The 23,048-nt window shown below is 35.6% G+C and overlaps 1 protein-coding gene across 1 annotated transcript in view; it reads left to right on the top strand.

Annotated features, from left to right (window-relative positions):
- The first annotated feature begins 3,908 nt into the window (after positions 1–3,908).
- The window catches only part of PIAS1 (protein inhibitor of activated STAT 1), a 106,659-nt gene continuing 87,519 nt past the window's right edge, over positions 3,909–23,048 (top strand). The window contains exon 1 of the mRNA XM_006920223.3: positions 3,909–4,020. Coding sequence (XP_006920285.1) covers positions 3,997–4,020 — 24 coding nt within the window. The 5' untranslated portion in view covers positions 3,909–3,996. The remainder of the gene's footprint in view (positions 4,021–23,048) is intronic.

The raw sequence follows: 23,048 nt of genomic DNA, 5'->3' as shown, positions 1-23,048 counted from the left end.
AGGGGGTCAAATATGTGGTGCCAGAAAGAAATCTATGGGAGGGGAACACATAGTGTAAATACATATATGCCTTATTGATAAAGTGTACAGTTGAAACTTATTGGATTTCGTTAACCAATGTCACCATAAAAAAATTTTTTTTAAATAAAATAAAATAAAATCTATTTTGTCTACTAATGATATAACCTCCTCAATTTTCATTACTATTTACATAGACTAGATTCCCCATTCTTTTACTTTCAACCTCTTTTGTCTTTGTATCTAAGAAGTGTTCTTTATAGATAGCATATAAATGGATCATGTTTTTTAAATCCATCTGACATCTTTCTTTTAATTGGAGAGTTTAATCCACTTACCTTTAAAGTAACTAGTGATAAGAAAGAATTTTCTTCAGTCATTTAACTATCTTCTGTATGATTTATATACTTTTTTATTCCTCACTTCCTCTATTATTGCCTTTTTTTTTGTATCTGGTTGATTTTTTTAAGTAGTGTTCTCTTTTGATTCTTTCCCTTCTTCTTTCCTTTTCTGTATATGTTTTAGTGATTCTCCAACCCAATCTAAATAATACAAACTAAATTTCAATAATATACAAACACTCTGCTCTCATACATCTCTGTCTCTTCTTAATAGTTATTGTCACAGATTGCATCCTTATACATTATGTGCCTATTAACATAGATTTATTATTTTGTGCATTTGTCTCATAGAAAAATTACAAACCAAAAGTACAATAATACTGACTTTTATATTTACTTTTGTAGTTACTTTTACCAGTGTTCTACGTTTCTTCATATGGCTTCATGTTACTGGTTACTGCCCTTTCATTTCAGCCTAAAAGATTCTCTTAGCATTTCTTCTAGGGCAGGCTTATTAGTAACACTCTCTTAGCTTTAATTTATCTTGAAATGTCTTACATTCTCATTCATTTCTGAAGGATGGTTTTGCCAAATTCCTATTTGGCAGAACTTAAATGTTATCCCATTGCTTTCTATCCTCTATGTTTTCTGACATTTGAATATTATAATGTGTTAACTCTGGAAATCAAATTTTTTTCCCTTCCTCGGGGTTTGCTGTTCTTGATTGTTGAAGCCTTAGCTTGCGTTCAGTCAGTATTTTTACTGAGATTTTCTTGAACACTGGGAACTTAAAAACAAAACAAAACAAAAACAAAAAAACCTTTCCTACTTTTTGCAAATTGGCTCTGGGTGGGAGTGTTCCTTTAACATTTAGCCAGCCATTTAAAATTCTTCTTTGGCCTTCTCTTCCTAGTTGCACTGTATATTCTATTGTGTATTTACCACCCAAAGTCCAATTTCCTTCAGCTACCATATATTTGATCCCCTTTATCTACTTCACTCTCCCCCTACTCCCCTATATTTGACCCCTTTTACCCCATTGACCTCTCCCCTCCCCTCAACCCCTACCCTCTGGTAACCACTAGTCTATAGTCCATGTCCATGAGTCTCTGTCCTGTTCCTGTGTTGCTTTTAGGTTTATATCCCACATATAAGTGATATCATGTGATTTTCAACTTTTTCCATTGATAGCTCCCATCCAGAACCAGACTTCATTAGGAGCCCCACCCTGAGTCATCTAATTAGCACAGAATCAGGTGTGTTGAAAAGGGGCTCATTACGAATAACAAAAGATGATCCTATGGGGAAATATCTAGGGTTTTAGGAGCTTTGTGCCAGAAACCAGGGACAAAGTTGAATTACACTTTTTATCATACCACAGTCTCTAAAAGGCAAGAGTGTCTAAGTCCTATCAGTTGAGTAGCCCTCCCAGCAGTCCTTTTGTAAAATTATGGCAGTTTGAGTAGGGTGATTTGTAGTGGAGGCTCAGTGAAATGGAAAGGCTTGGAATATGTTTTAGAGGCACAGTCGGCTGGACTGGCTGACAGATTGGATGCGAGAGGTGAATGAAAGAGAGGAACCGAGTATGATTTCTAGATTTTGGCTTGAACAACTAGGTGGATGATGGTTCCATCCACTGAAAATAACTGGAAATAAGCAGGATTGGGATAAAATCAAGGCTCTTTGACATGATGAGAAGGATTGGGCGTAAAATCAAGGCTCTCTTTGAGATAACTGAATCACGAAGTAGAGATATTAAGTAGCTAGTTGTATTTGTGAATCTAGGTTTTGGTGGAGAGGTCTGGGCTGGACAGAAATTTTGAAAATCATCGGTTTATACACTTAAAGTCAAGGAGTTGGATGACATCACTTGGAGAGAGTTCACATAGAGAAAAGTAGAGGGTAAGAACTGAGCTCTGGAACACAGCAACATGTAATGATTGAGCCAAAGGGGAGAAATCAAAGGAATTTGAAAAGGAGTCTCTCTGAGAGAACGGGATAATCCTGATAGTTAGATGTTGAGAAAGTTAGGGGATAAAGTGTTTCAAAGTAAGGAAACTTGTCACTTGTTTGCAGTTCTGCTGAGAGGTCAATTTAGATAAGAATAGAGAATTGGTGATTGGCTTTGGAAACACGGAGATCATTAGTGATCTTTATGAGGGAAATCAAAACTGCATTAGAGTAGGCAGAGAAATGAATGTGAAGTGAGAAAGTGAGGAAGTGGGAACAAGCACTGTAGATAGATTTTTCTGAGAATTTATGCAGTAGAGCAAAGAAATAGGGCAGTTTTGGAGGTAATTTTGGAGTCAAGGGAGGTTTGTTTAAGATGGGAGGAATTTCACTATGTTTTTATGCTGATAGGGGTACTCTAATGGGGGGAGGGCGGGGAGTAATGATGATGGAGGGTGAGGTAATTGCAGGAGTAAAATCCTTAAGAATGTGGGAGTGAAAGGAATCCAGGTCACTGGTGGAGGGACTGGCCTTCACAGGCACAGTTCATTCATAGTAATCCAAATGTTACTAATGTCTATGAGAGTAGTTTTGATGGTCAAAAGATAAGGGAGTTCTTTCGCTCTCTCTCTCTCTTTTTTTTTTTTTTGGCATGAGATATGAGCAGCAAAAAGTGAGGATTGGGGAGGATATATAGGAGGCTTTTAGTAGAGAAGAAAAGGTGTGAAATAATTCTTTCATCATGTCTAGTTAAATGTTACTTTAGTGGAGAAAGCCCTCCCAGGATTAAATACATCTCCTCTCAATCCTTTTTTTCCCTCACTGGACCATTTGCTCTTTTCTGGTACTGATCACCACTTGTAATTGTACCATTATTGGTTCACTATAGGTGGGGCAGGAACTTGTTGTATTTAATTTCCCAATATACATATAGCCCTTAGAAACAGCGCCGGCACATAGTCACTAAATAATGACTTGCTGAAACAAAGAAGTTAATGAATTAACGTCTTCAGAATTTTGTCTTAGGCGACCTCTGTTAAGTGCTTATTTGGGCAGGTCACCTGCTTGTTTGGCAGGTCACCTTTTCTCTCTGAGCTTTCACTTCTGAATGTATACCTCGGGAATTGTAATCTCTTCCCTGCCTACCTCACTGGGCTATCATGAGAAGAATCTAAGCTAATAAACCTAGTAATGCTTCATTAAGTGATACTTAAATATAACATTGTTATTTTTAGCCACGCGTAGCCTCGCAGGTAGCAGGTGCTGAAAAGGGCTTGCCGATTGGGGAGGGGGACATTATAGTTTCATGTGACCGTGTAGCCATCGAAGCTTTGCAGAAGGGGTTCTGCAGGCCGCAGAGGGGCAGGGCTCAGGCCAGCAGCCCTCTCGCTACGGCCTTTCTCTGGAGGCCCTAGCCAGGCCAGGATGGGGGGCGGGGAGGCCGAGGGGGGAGTAACTGTCAAACCTCCCCGCTTGGCGCCATTATTTAAATGGTACGTGTCCGTTTCGCAGCTGTACGTGCCCGGGGCGGGGCTTAGAGCTTCAGGAGCTGGGCGGAGGCCGGGGGCGGGCCGGGGAGGTGGAGGGACGAGAGGGGAAGGGCCAGGGCGGGGCCAGGCTGGCTAGAGGGGCGGGTCTAGCGGCGGCCCCTGGCGAGGTTCAGTGCGCTTGCGCTGACAGACGCAAGATGGCGGACAGTGCGGAACTAAAGGTAAAGCGCAGCTCGAATTCACTTCTAATATTCGGCCGCGGAGACGGCGCCGCTGGTGCCTGGGGGGATGGGTCCGACCCTGGGGGGCTGCTCGGGCCAGACTCTACCCGGGTCTGGAGTTGTAGGGGAGATCGGCGCGCCCGGCCCCAGCTGAGGGGGCCCGGCAGCGACGGGCCGCGGGCCCCGGGTGCCTCGGGGGCGCTGACGGGTTGTCCCCGGCGTGTTATTGTTGTGTGCGCCTCTGGCGGGGGTGGCGGGGGAAGAGATCGGGAGTGAGGAGGTGGGGGCTGCGGCTGCCCCTGGGGCTCGGCTTCTTCCCTGTCCAGTCAGTCTCCCCGCCCCCCATGGGGAGCGGGGGCTGGGGCAGTGTGTACAAGTAGGGGGGATTGGGAAAGCTCCCCACCGCCTCTTCCTCTTCCTCCTTTGCAGTCCCGGGCTCCTGTCAGGCGCTCTCTTCAGACCCCCGGGAACTTGGCTCCGGCCGCCCCGCCCCTCCGTGGCTCCCTACTGCCCCCGCCCCGGACTCGGCTCTCTCCGGCTGCCCGCCTGTCAGGAGGCGCCCGGGGTGCCCCGCTTGTGGGCAGCGCGGTCCTGGGGCGATGGGGTAGGGATGTGGGGAGAAGCTCCATTAAAGTTTAGTGAGCTCAGGGCCGGCGTTGGGGTTCGGTTGAGGGTTAGCGGGGGAGTCTGCCTGGGCGGGACGTTGCGCTCTCTCTCATTCTGGGCAACCATAGGGAGAAAGCCCTATTTGGAAGCAGTAGTGGGTGGTGGGAAGCACCTCTCTTTCCTTCTCTTCCTTCAGCTGGTGTGCAGGGTGAGAGGAGCCTTTGGGGGTCTCTGCACACACCATGATGGCGATGCTATAGCTGATGGAGGTGAATGGTTTGTGTTTATATCCCCCCGTTGCCTTTTGTTTGTAGGGACATCTTGCTGGCCATATTGATTTGAACGAAATTCTCCCCTCATCGTACTTCAACCCCCAATAAATAGAACGTTCCTCCGTTCCTCTCAACTGTACCAATTACTCACGCCTCGCGAAATTGGATGAAAGGGTGCCCCCTTTTCCCCGCTTTTTCTCCCACCCCAGTCTTCTTTACCTGATGATGGCTTCTTTACCGAAGCAAATATACCACTACACAAGCAGTTGGGGGAGGGGGGGTGGAACCCTTATGATTGGATTGTGACAAATGGGGCTCTGCTTGAATAATTTTGGTTTAGTAGCAGGCAGTTTTTAACTAACGCATATTATTTAAAGGTTCTGAAAGCGATATTCCCTTCTCTGTGGCTTCCTGTGTGAGACCAAGCAGCTGGTTATATTCTGACCTAGAGAACTGACATCTCTATCAGTGAAGATTGGGATATACAGTTTTAAATCTTCGAGGGGTCCTCTTTTTATAATTAATAAAAATCATTAAATTTTTTTTCTCCTTTATAATGAAACGACAACTTCTAGAACAACCAAACACCAGATTTGTTTCTGGAGAGTTTTTCTGTGGAAAAAGCTTTGCTGGAAAGATCATTTCCCCCAATAATTTTGCAATGTTAACATTCCAAAATTTGTCTATTAAGGCGCCGTCTTTGAGTGTCATTCTTTTTAAATTTACTTCTAATTACAAATTAAGGGAGAGCAGATTTAGAATGGTTAGTTTCGTTTTTTCCAGTTTCAAACTATTGACTGAAATGCAAAAGCCTTAGGAATTTGAATATTTGGAGGTAACTAACTCTTTAAATAAAGAGTACATAACTTTAAGATACTGTTTTCTATAGTTTTAAAATGTAGTCACTATGCGATCTTTAGCCTTCTAAGATTTATTTTGCTAGAAATCCTTTCGAAAGATAGCTAATCAGTTCTGTTATACATGGACCGCAGAGTAAAGCTGAAAAGCTTGTGCTGGCTATATTGTCATTCTTGATGCTGTCCAAAGAAACTGGTATGGAAAGCACATGCTGGGAGATTTCCTCCTTTGTTCTTTCTCATTTTAAGAAAGTGCCTTTGGTGATAGATCAGATCCCTGGTGTGAGTCTTGTTAGCTAAAGTTTCTCGTTACAAAAATGAACTTGTATCAGATAAACGCTAAACACTTGGGAGAAACATTTTTGGAAAATCGATCTCCTTTCTTGCTCCCTCCAAAATCTACTTGAGTTTTTCCAGAGGAGTTGTTTTCTACTTTTATGTTCCCGTTGTACAATTTTTTCAAATTATAATAACTGTTTTGATATACTGGTCTGTCATTGTGTGTGCCCAGTACTTTGAGGAGCTGTGATAAATTGCTTAGTTGGTGATAGATGTATTAAGATTTTTAATACGTGATTGTGGCTAGATTTGCTATTCTTATTTTTGGAGGAGGGAGATGATCTTAGGAATGCCCACCATAGTTATTTTAGAATGTGTATATATAATTTTTGGTGCAGTAAGCTTTGGAAGTGTCTCCTTTTGGAAATTATATTTTCTCATTTGTGTGTATGTGGTTTTGGAAGTAAATAGCATTTATTCCTAATAAGATAGAAAGAGACAGATTTTTTTCAAAGTTTTAGGTGAAAATATGGTACTTCCAATGGATTTCCACCTCTGAGGCTTTGAGTAAATGCAGTGACTTTTTTCTTATCTTAATTCACAATCCACATCATTTTGCTGTGGATTGTATTTATAATTATTTTCATCATGGCCCATTTTAGTGAGTCCTTCTAAATCTATAACAATTTTACAAAGATCAGATGAGAAAAATGGATAGATCTGTATCTCTTGTAGGGATAGTGTAAGCTGCAACACATAAAGATACTGCCAATGAAAATTGGATTGTGAGTCATACATATCAAAAAGAGTTCTCTGCACATTTGTTTATGAAAGGTTTTCTTTTTCTTTAGGGGAATACCCATAAATGACATTTGTGAGAATGTAGAGTGAGTATTTTATTATCTTTAGGAACTTAAAAACCAGGAGGGTGTGATGGCCAGATGATTTTAGAAGTTAATAATCTGACAGTTTCATGTAGCTCTTCTTACAGTTTCCTGTAGCTCCTCTTAACAGTGCTTCTTTTTTAAATTACAAATGTTTTTTGCATTAAAACTCATATCAAGTTATGTAGCTAACAGGAGGAATAGTGAGAAGTAAGAATCATTGTCAATTTAGTGGAGTAAATAATGGAATTCAATGGAAAGAGACTCCATAGTTTTAAAACCATACTTTTAAAAGTCTCAATAAGTCTGTCAGTGAATTCTGTTGTCATATTCTGCCTCTTAATTTTCGAGAACTAGCCACTCAATTTTGATCTTTGTGGTGTAATTTGTCTGCATTATTTTAGATAGAAGCAAGTAAATCTGACAGTTTATTCACGGATTTGATTTGGATCTCTTCAACTTGCTTTTTTAGATGGCTTTTGTTTTAAGTCACCATTTCTATGAACAGTATTTAAAAACAATTTATAAAACACTTTAGTTTTTAAGTATTCCATATAATTGTTTTGAAATGCTGCCTTTTCCTGGGTGATTGTATTGTCTTTCTTTAAAAAGAGTATCTTGTAATCCCTGTTGATTGCTGTAATGCTTAGTGGTGAGTCCATAGCTGATTAACCTTGGGTTTCTCCTGGTGAATTCCAACATGCTGCTCCAGGATTCTTGCTGAGGCTTTAGGGTTTAGTATAATTCGTATCTTCTTTCTGGTAGCCAGGGATAAAAAATAAAATGGCCCATGGTTGTAGTGGGAACTGGGATGAAGAATCTAAATTCCTGAAAAACTGTGTGTTTATAATGAAGATGTAGCCTTTAAGAACAGATGAAACCCCTGGTTCATTACTTCACAGAATTGGTTGGGGTGTTTTCTGAAGTATTCTGCTCTGGCATTGAGCACCTTTTTTTTTTTTTTTTTTTTTGGTAATTTTAAAAAATATTTGAATAATATATAATACTTTGCAGTACATAATGTATCACTTTATTTCACTTGATCTTTCTAAAAGTTCTTTGTCATAGGAAAGACAGGTAATACCTCTCTTTTATTGATAAGAGCTGGGAAAAGATAAGTGACTAGCCCAAGGTCATATAAATAAAAGTGGCAAGGTCATGAATGTAGGTCTTGTGATTTCAGAACCCTGTACTGTATAGGCTGTTAGAGGTGCCATGTTAGTCCTGCAGCCCTCTCTGGTGCCTCCCTCACTGAGAATTCTAGTTATGTTATTGCTGATACTTTCCCTTTTGCTCTATGCCAAGGTATTTTGGGGTATAACTTGGGTTTTTTGCAAGGAAGATTTTGGAGTTTGTTACTTTGAATCATAGATGTCAATTCTTGCAAATATCATTTTGCTTGGGAAAATTTCAGAGAATACTGAAGAGTAGGCAGAAAAATAAACAACACCTGTAATCCTAGCACTTAGAAATATCCTGGTTAACATCTCAGTATCTATCCATTAGACTTTCTCTCTGGGAGTATATTTGTTTGTATATTCATCACAAAAAGAGATCACACTAGTAATTTGTAATCTGCTATTTTCGAGGCTGCCTTTCCAGGCTAGTAAATACAGGTCTATATGATCATTAGAAAGGTAACATTGTATTTTATTCAGCTAGTCCCTTATCATTGGACAATTAGATTATTTCTCCTTTTTTGCTATTTTAAATAATGTCTTGATATAGGTTTGTAAATGTTTTATCCTAACTAAATATATTAATATGACAGACCTTTTGGTGCTTTAGGGAGCAAAGCTAATGATATTTTGATTAGATGAAGTGTGAGCGAAATAAGTAATTCTTTATTTGTTCATTATCTATACCTTTATTGTTTCTGTTTCTATAAACCTGTCAGATAAGATTATTAAATGATAGCAGAGACAGATTTTTATAAAATGTAAGTAAACATTGCTTCTGAATCGGAACATTTGATAAAGCATGAAATAGATTACAAAATAGAATGTATAATTTATGTCAAGTATGTTTGATTTTGGAAATTATCACAGTAATCAGATATTGCAAGATTATGTGTCTTGTTTAGATGCTCATCTTTTTTTAACTGGCATTTTAAAAAAAGCAGTGCTGAACATTAATGCAGAGAAAGTGGAAATGAGAATTTGCCTTACTCGTAATTTTAATCTCAAAATGTTGCCATAGTATTAGATTGGTAGGTAATATTGTTTCCAGGAGGCTGCTATAGAAAGGAGGTTACATAAGCAATGAAAATATTTTTCTGTATTAAGAAGGAATCTTTATGAGTGAAATCAATTAATAAATGTATGTGAATTGAGTTAAGTTTATTATTTATGCAGTATCTGAAAAGTACTTCATTATAGAAGTAACAGTTGGTGAAATTAAGGGTGAAATTTATCACACTTAAATTTTGATATGTCATATTTGGTCCTCACCTAAACCTGCATTTATGTAACAAATTTTGTCATTAGCATCTTTTTTTTGAAATAGGTGGTAGAGAAATTTCAAAGTACTTAGTTGTCCTCTACTATCAATTTTATTCGTACTAATTGCCATGAACTTTTTGCTGCTCTAACTACAAAATGTTACTCCTTCCATGTTAAAAACTGTGGAACTCCCATTGCTTTTGATTGCCTCTGCTCTTGGTTTTAGTGCAATCACATGAAAAGGTAACTGCCCAAATCCCACTTCCCTTCAGAATTTTTTGGTAAACTTTCATTCTTTACTGTGCACTTCTAAAATTCATCAAAATAAGAAATCACCTTTTTTCATTTTCTGCTTCGCTTTCGATCAAGCAAACAAAACAAACATAAACTCTTTAAAAATTTTTAAATAAATTTTTTTATATTTAAATTGCAGTTGGCATATGATATGTTAGTTTCAGGTGTACAACATAGTGATTAGATATTTATATTACAGAGTGACAAACATAAACTCTTTGAACATTAATTAGTAACTTTGAAATATCACTAATACAGGACTGTTGTAGATGTTCTATTTTTTAAAACTGCATCTTTTTCTTTTCTGGCATTCTCTGCTTTCAGTTTCCCTTCTTTCGTTGCCAGGTTAATTTCACCCAAACACTCCTTTCATCCTGTCACTCCAATGGCTTTCCATCAAAAATGGGATAAAGTCTTAGCTCTCAATTTGGTATTCAAGATTTTCAATAGTCTGACCCCAGTCCACTTTGTGTGTGTGTGTTTTGTCTCCTATATAGCGAAAGTACTTAACTTAAAGCCAGAGCGGTTAGTTTGCTTCTTTTTGTTGACTAGTGTTCTGCTTTGTATACCACTCCACCTCTTCCCTGTGGAACACAGTAGGTGCTTAAGATATGTTTGTCAAATGAACAAAAATTACATTCAAGATTTTTGTTAGGGGGCTGATGCACATGTCTATTTGTCTAAATTTTAAATGTTCTGAGATAGGTTGAATAACATTAAATCCACAATAATTTCTGTTCTACGTTTATTTACATTTCTTTATCTTATATAGATAATAAATGATTACATTTCTCATTGTAATGATAAGTAGCAGTAAATAGTGTAAAATTTTAGCAGCCTTCATCATCTTCACGCCTCTCCCCTTGCAAACACTTTAGTATCGGTTCTTTTTGGGCATGTGGGGGAGAGCATAACAGCTTTATTGAGATAAAATTTATATACCATATAGTTCATCCATATATAGTGCACAATTAAATAGTTTTTAATGTGTTTACAAGTTGTACAGCCATCATCACAACCGATTTTAGAATATTTTTCTTACTCCCAAAGAAAATCATGCACACTTCAGCTATCACCTCCATTGCATATTTGCCTATTTTGGACATTTCATATAAATGGAATCATATATATAGCTTTTTATGTCTGAGCTATTCATTTTTATTTGTGGATATTTAATTATGCGTGTCTGTATAATATTTTTAACTTATTGTATGTGTATATATCTAGATGCAGAACAAACTAGGCACATAGAAGGAACTCAATATTTATTAAATGAATGTACATGTACTTAAGTATATTTTCTAAAAACATAAATGAGATCATACTATACATAGTATCTTTTGACTTGCTTTTTTTTACTTCACAATGTATATTAAAGATCTTTCCATGACCTGTTCCAAAATGAGATGGTCTCATTCTTTGTAACAATGTGGATATTTCAAATGTGTTTATAGAAGTTTACCTTTTGAACTTATCAGTGTGTATGTCTAAAAGTTCTTGTTTTGATGGTTTTTTAATACTGTTTTTTAACAGTTGCTTCATTTAATGTAACCCTTATATTATTAATATTGGAGTTTCACTTAAAAATAGGAATGAATATTATAGTATCAGGGTTGTTTGGTTTAAGGAAAAATGGAATATAGACTCTTTATAGGGTTCTGGCAGGACATAGCCAAAGCAGTTCATTTCGTATTTGGGTTTCTGAATGTGAGCATGCCTGTTTTTAGCTTCATCGCATAGTGCTTAAAATAGAATCTAACATGCTATCTTATGCTTTGGTGAATTTTAAGACTTTTTCTTACAGTCATGTAGGTTTAATCTTAAAGATCGGAAAGATTTCAGGATAAATATTTTTCTAATTTTAAAAATCATCATTCCGTGGGCTTCTGGAAGTTACCCAAGAAATGGAATGTAGAGGCACCTACCTCAGAGCCTAGCTTATGATAGGTACTTGGTAATTATTTGTTATTTATTCAAGAAGGATCCATCATACTCTGTCATTCATTATATGTTTGAGTTCTGACAGTGTGTGAGGTACCAAACTATCAGTGGTTTGAGTATTTTACTAAGTATGTGTGTATTTTAACACTCTTGTTACAATGGAATATTTACTAACAATTAACTTTTTCAATCATACAAATAACATCAGCTGTTACAGTGGTTCTCAAAGTCTATTTCCCAGTCTCGTGGTGGTTCTCCAGACTCTTTCTGAAGGGTCTTCCAGGTCAAAGTTATTTTCCCAATCATAGTAAAGCATTATTTGCTATATTGACATTTGCCAACTCAGTGGTGAGTAAAATTGCTGATGCCTTGGAATTAAGACAGTGACACTAAACTGTACAAGTTAGTGCATCACCTTGCATTTGAAATTAAAATATGAACGCCAGTTACTTAATGTCCTTGATGAAACAATAAAACTTAATTTTATTATGTCTCAATCATTGAATACATTTTAAAATATATTTTGTGTGATGAAATGGAAAGTACCTGTAAAACATTTGTACTGAATACCAAATCCAGTGGTTAACTCAAGGAAAAGAGCTTTTGCAGCTGTTGGAGTTACATGCTGAACTAGCTGCTTTTTTAATGGAATACCATTTTTACTTGACATGATTATATATGTGAAGTTCAATAAAAGAATGTTTTTACCGGCTACCTTTTTTCTGGCCATTAATATTTGTTTTATTTAGTTATTATTATTTAAAAGAATTTTGTCATATGGACGAGAGGAGTGTTGAAAACAATCAGGACAGTGGAGCCTAAGGAGACCATGACAACTAAATGCAATGTGGAATCTTGGAACAGAAGAAAAGATGTTAGATAAAAACTAAGGAAATCTGAATAAAGTAGACTTTAACAATATTGTATTGATATTGATTCATTGTTTAACATGTATATTATACTAACAAAATATTAATAATAGGGAGTTTGGGTGTGTAGTATATGGGAACTTTCAATGCCTATAAATCTAAAACAGTAAGTTTACTAAAAAATAAAAAGGTCAGCTCCTGAATGAAATATGCTGGGTACATCAATTCTTCAGATAACTATAACCTTAGTTTTGATATTTGCCAATCCTAGGGGTCTTCTGCAGTCCCTTCCAGTGACTCTGTGTCTTCATGTCTCCTTGTAGTTCCTCCTCCAATACCTCCTCTAGGCTATCAGCCACTGAGTTATGATTTATCTTGTTTTCTCAGTTTCTTTCTTCTAATCCAGCACTTAGAAAATGTGGTTAGTAGACCCTTGTTAATTCCCAAAACCATTTCAAAGGGTCTGTCAGAACTATTTTCTAATAACTCCAAGACATTATTTGCTTTTTCCCCTAGAATGACAGTTGCACTGATGGTGCAAAAACAATGAGGGGTAAAAACTGCTGGCACATTAGCACAGGTTAAGGCAGTAGCACCAGACCATATTGGTAGTCATTGCATTCTTCACCACTATGCACTCAACAAACAACAACACAAAAAAATAGATTCGCTTAAGAATGTCCTTCATGAAATAATAAAAATATTAATTTTGTTAAATCTTGACCCTTGAGTACCTGTCTGTATGATGAAATGGAAAGTATGAGTAAAGCACTTCTAAAAATTACTGAAGAACAATGGTTGCCTCAAGGAGAAGCGTTTGTGTAATTGTTTTGAGTTGTAAACTGAATTCCCCACATTTTGCTGAAACATTTTTACTTGAAAGCTCTCAAGACTGACAAAAGTGTGGTCATTCAGACTTGGGTATTCCGCAGACACTCTTTACTTTCTCAAAAGTAAAGAAAGTGAGCCTGTCAATGCAAGAAAAACAACTGACTACATTTGTTGCTAATAATAAAATTCAAGTTTTCAAGCAAAAATGGAATTCCGGAAGACTTATATATGCTATTGTGAGCTTGACAGCTTCCCAGTACTTGACCTTGATAAAATCAGTGATAGTAGTAATGAGTGTGATACATTGAAATTGTGTAGAGAAAGTGTCAACATTTGAAAGAACTTTGTAACTCAGTAAATCAGTATTTTCTAAATAACCAATGCATGACGTTACAAAATTATACATAAGTAAAAAGAGCCATGAAAATGGAAGCTAGACAAATGCATTTCAGTATGTCTGAGTAAGAAATGTTCATAGATAGGGTTTCAGATTCCATATTGCAACAGCCTTTAAGAAACTGCCATTTGTTGAGTTTTGGTGAAGGATCAAAGAATATCCACAGTTATCTGCAAAGGCTATTGAAATACTCTATCTTTTTCCAACATATCTGCAGGAGGCGGAATATGGTACTTCAATCAAAACAACCTAATGCAGCAGATTGAATGTGAAAGCGGATATGAGAATCAGGCTCTCTTTCTTAAGCCAGGCAGTAAAGAGATTTGCAAAAATATAAAACAATGACAGTTTTCTTGCTAATACTTTGTTTTAGAATATAGGTTTTTAAAATTTGATATGTGATTTATGTCATCAAGTAATGAATTTATTTTTAAATGATAATGTCTTTAAAGATTTCTCAGTTTTAATTTCTAATACAGTAAATATGAATAGATTCAATCAACAGTGTTTTGGAGGGTACACCATTTTCAAGACTAAAAGAATCCAGAGAGCAAAAACTTTGAGAACCTGAACACTCTTTTTAAATAATATTTACAGTACAGGAGTATTTGGTTTAAAATGGTAATATCTCTTTTACCTTCTCACCCATGGTATTATAATTTAAAAGAAAAAATAGTTTGCTTATAGATAGTAGTGATCCATTTAAAAGGCAAGTTTGGTAAGTAGAAGCTGCTTAATTGTATCTTGCATCTCTGTAGTAAAAACGCTAAACGGTAATGCCTTCATTGAATGACTGTGCTCCAAATACTTTAAATCAGTAATGGTGTGGAAATGGAATAACTTTTTCTTTTCTTGAGGTTATGTCTCAATTTTTGGTTGCCTTTTTTTCCTGTAGTAGGAGATGGAAATGGCTTGGATAAATGAAAAATCTGCACAGATGTCCTCCAACTTAATTTTAGCTCATAGTTTCCTCTTCAGATCCTATTAGCTCTTACCAAATATATAAGATGATTGATTTACATTTGACCTATTTTGTTTTCTTCCTTTCCGTTTTATGGGATTAACATGAGACATAGAGATAATAGGATGTAGCGATTATAAGACTGAATGCTTTTCATTTTTTTTCTACCTTTCTTTAGAGTTGTATTTGAAAAATTTCAGCCTCTATTCCTCAAGCGTCTTTCCTCAGAATATCAAAATAAGGCTGGAAAAGGAAGATTTTTGTTGCGGAAGTTACTCTAATGTGTGATTTCAAAATAAAGTGGCATCTTAAACATGAAAGATCTTTTTTTTTTAAGTATAGTATTTTATGTCTAATTGAATCATTAGGGAAGAGAACGTGAATTTTAGGGTTGCCATTAGTTTTCACTCCTGAGTTTAGATATCCCAGGAGGAGTTCATACTAATGTAAAGATGAACAATGAAAATTAATAACCCTTTAATTCCAGATTGTGTTTACAAAGTTATTTCTTGGTGTATATGGCAAGTATTTTAAAGTTTTTCCAAGTGGCAACCCTGTTATGCTTAATGGAAAGGATATTAGAGAAGACTCATTTTTAATTAGTAGCAACATCTGCATTTAAACAAAATGTGTTATAAGTATTTAATAGTTTATTCTGTTGAGTACGTTCAACTTTGCTACTTATAGGTTGGTTGATAATTGTTTAGAACATACTTGCTTATATGTAAGTACTTCATACTTCATTGAGTTATTACTTTGGAATCTGCTGATCTTAACAGGTGATTCTGTTGAATGTGGAGGGTGATACTGAACATTTTGTTTTGCAAACAGATTTGTTTTATTTGTAGATTTAGTAAAAGTGGCCCTTTTTTGTTGTTTAAACATCTGTCATTCTAACTGAATTACTAATTTGAAGGAATGGGGATCTGAGGGTGATGTGTGTTTGTGTGTGTAGGTTGGTGGTTGTGGTGGTAGTTAGGATGCTGTGAATGCTATTGGAATTCAAAATAAAGTTAACCAAGAGAGAAAACGATACTGATGTGAAGTGCAAATAGATAAACTCAAGCTCTTACTAATCAGGGTATTTGACTGAAGAAGTAAATTATACCTTATGAATATGAAAGTAATTTTTTTCATTTGATTTAAAATTTTTTGATCCTTTGTTTCCCTTTTATAATATTAGCTCATTAAAACATGGTATTAAAGCGAACTTGTTTTACTTTCTACAGAGGGTTTTTCATGCATTCATTTATTCAGTAAATATTCGAGTGTATACTGTGTACCTGGTACTGTGCTTGTTGTCAGTATACAAAGAAAATTAAAGCATAATTACTGATAGAAAGGAATTCAGTCTGGTAGACAGATAGACACTGTCAGTGGACAGATAGATACTATCTTTCATCATCATTATCTGCTTTAAGACCAACAGTAATATGTGTAGTTGATCTGTACTTTTTGCTTAACTTTGAATCTCTAAATTCGTGAATCGTTATACTTAATTAAATTAACTATTCCTCCTTACCTTGCACATGTGAATGTTTTAGATTCATTGAAAAATTAGTTACCATACTTCATTCTTTAGAAAAACTTACATGAAGTCTTTTGTTCTGAGATTCTTGTTTCTTGCCCAGCTACCTGTCCCCCTACCTACTCTCCCATGTTCCCACCCCACTTCCTGACCCATGCTTTTAAAAATAATCATTTTTAGGTTATTTCGTCAAACTAAATTCAGGTAACACAAAACTACTAAAAGCAGAAGGAGTTTAAATAAAGATAACATTGAACTTTAATGATGACCTTACTCAAAGTTAATTTGTTCAGTTTTGACAAGTCTTAGCTCCTCAGAAAATTTTTTCTAAAGGTGAGTTTTATCTCATGAATGAAACTCTAGACAGTTTGAAGTATGGTATAATTTCGAACAGTTGTAAGATTGTTTTTAAGCCATCACTTCTCATTAAACTGTTTAATTATATCATAGTCTTATAAATTACCAAATTTGATATAGCAGTTTTTGAAGAGGAAGATTTTATAGGTGAAGGTAGAGAGGAAAGTTTTGGAGATCTCGTCTTGAAAATATGCATAACTGTGGCAAATATAAATGCCCATAGAATCTAGCAATTATGTCTAATGATGTTTGAGGAAGAGGGGACTTAAAGTTAATTATCATAGTGATCTACACTTGATTAAATCTTGAAAAGTGCTTAGATTTATGTGTCCATGCTGTAATCCAAGAAGTAGAATCAGAGTTATTGGAAAAGTCTAGCTTTTTGGTGGAAGCATAAACCATTAAAATGTATTACATTTTATATATTTTTGTCCATTATTTTGTTTGATATATTTAAAAAAGTTTTATGTAAAGTTAAAAAGAATTATTCCTTTACTGGGCTATATATGTTCTGGACTAAATCTTAAAAACAAATAAGCATTCTTTCTTCCTTCCCTCTTCCTTTTTGCCTATTTCATGTTTGGCCTTTCATATCACAGTTGCTTAAAGCAGGGTTCTTAGTCATTCCAAAAATAAAAATAGCTGGTTTATGTGCCAGATACTGCATTAGATGGGGAATGAAATAGATTGAGTCTTTACCCTTGTAAAACTTACATTCTAGTATTCCGATAAGTGCATGAAAAATAGTTTGGTTCTCTTGCACCTGTCTGTATCTGAATTTTTTAAGAGCACATATTTTTATAATTAGCAAAAAATGCTGTTTTTTAATTTTAGAAGTTATTTTTGAATATCAAATTACAATGTGGAATGCATTGTTAAAGTTGAATAGTCATTTGTTTTATGCATGCTTTTTAAAGGTAGTTTTTGGAGGGAGGAATTGTGGGAGGAGCAAAGAAAAGATCTGAAATAATAACCGTGAGGATTTTGATTGCTGGCTTATTGAAAAATCTAGTGGGATGCCTGTGCCCATTGAGATAAATGATTATGGATGCATAGTAACATCTGTTTGCCTGTATGCATTCATTCTTCTGTCTGCCGAGTTGTAAAGTTGGAACCATTTGAGTGCGCCAGGCATAGAAGGGGGAGGGAATTTTGCAAAGGACTGTTTAATGATGTACCATGGAATCTTACTAATCTGAATCTGAAGAGGGCTGGTGGATAGCGAGTGATAGCATCAGTGAATGGGAGATACTTATGAAGTCGAATTGTTGCAGTAGAGATACTTAAGCAAATAAAAGTAGGAGTTGGTAGTTGGAGAATGGAGTGTATGAATTAGTGATTTTGGAGGTGACGCTGATCTGATGGAAAGGTCTAAGATGTGGCCATGGGAGTGAGTGGCTAAAGGTGGAGAGTAATAAGGAGTTAAGAAATATAGCCCAGGGTATTGGAGTGGAACCTGGGTAATTGAGGCGGGTGCTAAAACCTTCAGTGAATGACAGGGATGTTGTTAAAGAGCTGCACTGTCTAGTACTGTAGCCACTAGTCATGTAGGCATTGAGCTTTTGAAATGTGGCTAGTTGGAATTGAAATGTGCTGTAAGTGTAAAATATACACTGGATTTCAAAGATATATAAAAAAAAAAGAATGGAAAACATCTCAGTAATTTATATTGATTACGTGTTGGAATGATAATATTTTGGCTATACTGGATTGAGTAAAATATATTATTAATTTTACCTGTTTCTTTTTACTTTTTTAAATGTGGCTAGTAGAAAATTTTAAATTATATGTGTGGCTCACATTTGTAAGCTTGCATTATATTTCTTTTGGTCATTGATTTTTCTGGAAATATTGTCACCAATAAATTGTATGAGAATTAGGAGGGAAGACATGTATAGGAGTCTGTAGAACCAGTATAAGAATCCTTTGGGAGAAGGAGTGGATATCTCTTAAACTCATTTACATTGAATTTTCTGGTGCTTTCTCTTCTGCTGTTCTTTGTGCTTAGAATTTCCTTCTATTTAGCCCATTCACATCTACCTCTGATTCCTCTGCCCCACAGCTGACCTCAAGGAGTATTCCTCATTCTTGTGGAGGAGAGAAATGTCTAGAATAGCTATAATAGAAAGCATTATAAAAAAGTAGCCATGTAAACAAAGTATTCATAAGAGAAAAAGTAGTCACTTCTCGCTAAGCTTATTTCAAACTGGGCCTTAAAGAGAAGACTTTTGATAGTGATTACAGGGAGGTTATTTCAAGCAGAGGGAACAGCATAAACAAAGGTAATGAAGAGAGGAAAACACTGAAGTATGTTTATGGAACACCCAGTAGATCCATGCATGGAGAGCTATATAAGAGTAGTGCACATTCTGGGAAGTTGGGGACAAATTGTTATCAGAACTTTTCACATCAAAATTATGAGAGTCTGAAACTGTACTAAGTTCTGTAAAGCAAAAGGGCAAAATTCTATAAGCACACGTAACAAGGATACCTGCCTAGTTTGGGTGCTCAAGGAAGGCTTCTCTATTTCTGAACCATTTGAACTACAAACTTCCTCCACTTCCAAATCTTGTCAAATCTTTCTAAATGTTATGTCTTCCTTTCCTTCCCACCTTCCACCCTCATGATTTCATAGTTTCATATTAGTATTAATCAACCTACATTGATCTCATATTAATTTCCCTTTTCAATTCATTCACTCCAGTCAGATTGACTGGTTATCTCAGTCTCTTCTCCACCCCTGTATTTCCTGCAGTTTGAAAACTTTTTGTAACTTCTTATTTATTCTTTGAAGGATTAAGAATAAAATTCTTTAATTTAGCTGACCAAACTAAGTAAATTATTGTTTGGATACCAATAACAGGCTGGGTAGGCACTGGGCAGAATTACATAATGTCCTTATTCGTGAGAGGTAATACACACCATTTCTAATAGGTTTGCATTACCAATATGGTTCATAATAATTAAGAGAGATGCCATACCATCATTACTCATATTCATTGATAGTGAACAAGATATAGTCTGTATAGACAGAGCTTATTGTTTGGTAGAGAACAGGTAAAGTAAACTGGGCCTCCCTAACATGTAGGATAAGGGCTGTATTAGGTCAAACTGGGAAGCACATAAGAGGGTAAATGTACTGATGTTGGGGGTAGCCTAAGGAAGGTATTCCAAAGGTAATGACATCTATGTTGAGACCTGACAAGTTGACAATAACTAGAAAAATTTTGGGATGAGAGAGGGGAAGAGTGTCACTTGCTGAAAGAATACCATGTATGTAATAGTTCTGGAGCATGGAGAGCTGGTTAAGGGGCTTAGTGGCTATGGCTGAGACTGGACCATGAAGTATATCTTAGGCCATGCTAAGAAGTTTGGCCTTTATCCTGAGCGCAGTGTGTAATCATGAAAGTTTTAAGCAGTGACAGGATCAGACAAATATTTTATAAAGATTGCTAGTGTGAAGAATGGCATGGATTGGATATTACTGGAGATAGGGAGAATAGTTGACTCTTGTAGACATCTAGGGAAGAGATCGTGATAGTCTGAATTAAAGTGGTAGGGGCATTTTAAAATGGTAGGATTGACATGACTAGATGTGAGTAAAGGAGAAGGTGGCATAAAAGTTTCTGGCTTGGACAGCTGGTGAAGTGGATGGAAGGTTTGTGAGAAATTTGATGTTAGGTGTAGATATGTTGAGTACTTCAGAGACATAGAGGTGTTTACAGAAGTGTATTTGTAATTTGGAAGACAAAGGCTGGAAATAAAGATTTGGGAATTATTAACTTAGAAATGGCATTTCGAAGCCATTAGGTGTATGAGGTCACCCAGCAAGACTGGGCTGAATGAAAATAGAGTCAGGAATCCTGGGGAACTCTCACAAAGCCTGGAATAATTTTTTTAATTATGTTTTAAAACTTTAAACATCTTTAATGGACTGTTTTAATGTTTTAAGAGTTGTCCTTTCCTTACAATTAGATATAATGAACTCCTTTAAATTATGCAATTACAGATGTCTTTTACTATCTAAATCTATTTGGTTTGTAAGTTTAGTTTGCAAGAATTCAGTAGTCCAGAGTATTTTGAAAATATATGTAGGATTGCTAGTGGAAAATTCTTTCAGAAGTTTGGGAAAACAAATGAAGATTTTAACTGTATGCAGTAAGATGTCAGATGTTAATTTGACATTTGGTAAAGGTAGTTCACATGTTTTATAGCATTGTTTAGAGTATTAATTTTAGGGTGACCATATAATTTATCATCTAAAGTGAGACACTTAAGAGTGGAAGGGAGTGCTTTTTATAATTTTACTAGAACAACAGGCATAAAATGGAACTCCTGGAAAACTTGAAGATCTTGTAGTTTTTTCTGGAATTATTCTTTTGTGAAGTGCTAAGAAATGAGAACAGATTAAACAATGATAATAATAAGGAAGGGTTTTATGGCCAAGTAAATTTGCAAAGTGTTAGATATAAAGTTAACATTTTTTTCTGCTGGACTTCTTGGAATCTTTAATGTGTCAATATGATTTGCGAAGGGAGGGCATAGTGGGAAATTATAGAATTTTGAATTTCCTGAACTTGTTTTGCCATAGAACCCTATTTCTCTGAATATCTATTAACACTATGAACCTAGTTTGGAAAATGCTGATTGAGAGTTCCTATCATTTATATCAGAACTCTTTAATATGAAGCCCAGTCAGATTGCTTCTTAGTTGTAAATTTTATTTTGGGATTTTGATTAGTGATGTCTAGGCAGCTAACTATTGAAATAAGTAAAATTTACAAGTTCAAAAAAGATAATCTTAATTACATTTTCCTGAAAAACATTGCAGTTTTGTTATTGGGGAACTTTGAGAATTGAATACTAATTTATCGAACAGATTTTTAAAAGGCCTTTTCTTTGTTATTTCGTCCAGACTAGGCAATATGCTTATATTTGTTTCTTCCTTCTTAGCATTTTAGACTTAGGATGCAGTGATAGGTTTTAAGTTTCTACTTATTCTTTTTGATTGATTATGATAAGCTCATATTTTATTTCACTTTCTAATGGCAACAAAAGCTAAAACACTCTTTTAGCATAACCATAGTACATTTTTTTCTTTTGTTGCCTAGTTTATAAATTATCCTTTAGATTTAACAGCAAAACATTTTTTTCCTATTTCTGTGCTTTAAAAAAATTACTTCTTTTTTTTTTTGTCAGTAACTTTGGCATTGCTTTTTGTTACTGTTAATATTCTGGATATACTAAAATGAATGCTGTTAGAGTTTTTGGTGTCAGGTTTGTGACTAACTCATCTTCCTTTTCCTTCATAAATTTCAGGAAGAATGTGTAGTATGTTTTCATGGTCCTCACCTTGAAATGTATTTTCATACACAGTAATGGAATTTTTTCTAAAGAGAATAAGAGCATTTTCTTAAACTTGCTTTCACTACTGTAAAATCTTTGCATGTAAATATCAATCATAATCATTTGTTATGAAGATAATGATCTGTGTAAGTTTTATAGTAGGTTATCAATTTTACTTTATGTAGAATAGCGGATTTTTTTTGGTGAGGTTTCTCTTATTTATAACTAGTAGATTAATTGGGTGAAAGTGTTCTGTGTAGAAGACGAAGGAGTTTTATCATTAATAGGTTTCTGATGGGATTTTAAGGACTATTTAGGCAAGCTGTGATTGCAAGTTGTTCAAAAGCTTGAACAACTTTTTCATGTAACCTATTTTTTTTTTTCTTTTTAATATTTCTCTGTAGTGTGTGAAGAATCATTCCCGGGGCTTTAGAACATTTGTGTACATCTTTTTCTAAACTTGTTTTTCTCTGAAATTTACAAATCAAGACTGAAGTGTGATAACCTTAATTATTTTTCTTGTGCACTCTAGACAGTATTTATTGATCACCTTAAGATTGAGGAATCCTGAGGAAAAAGTTATATGAATCCTAAGTAGTTGAATAATCTTATTTGTAATTTTAAACGTCATTGTTATCTGGAGGGAATTCTCTTATGATGTTCCACAGGACTTTATAGTCTTTACCCTATTATATCTCAAGTTTTAAGGATGACCTGTATGACTGTTTAAGAGGTAAAATTCTCAGATTCTATAGATGGCACAAAACTATAAAGAATATGTTAGATGACAGAATCAAGGGGAATTAGTTGGTCATCATCATCTCTTGGACATTTACTAGGTGTCATGTACTATACTTAGTGTAGGTGATACAGAGATAAGTGCTTGTCCTTGAAAAGCTGAAAGTCTAGAGGGAGGACATAGACTAGAAAATCAACGATTTATAACACTATGTGACAACCGCTGTAACCTTCAAAAGGGTTATGAAAAGTTAGAATGAACTGGAAAAAAAATGCAATAAAGATTTAACGGCACTAAATATAAGGTTCTACTTTTAAATTTAAAAAGTTTATATTAGAGGATGAGGAGATTTGACTTAATAGCAGTTCATGTGAAAAAAAATTGAATAAAAGTTTTAGTTAACTTCAGGCTTATTATGAACAACAT

This window comes from Pteropus alecto, unplaced genomic scaffold (genome assembly GCF_000325575.1).
Source record: "Pteropus alecto unplaced genomic scaffold, ASM32557v1 scaffold86, whole genome shotgun sequence".
NCBI lineage: Eukaryota > Metazoa > Chordata > Mammalia > Chiroptera > Pteropodidae > Pteropus > Pteropus alecto.
This window is presented reverse-complemented; position numbering and strand designations above follow the sequence as displayed.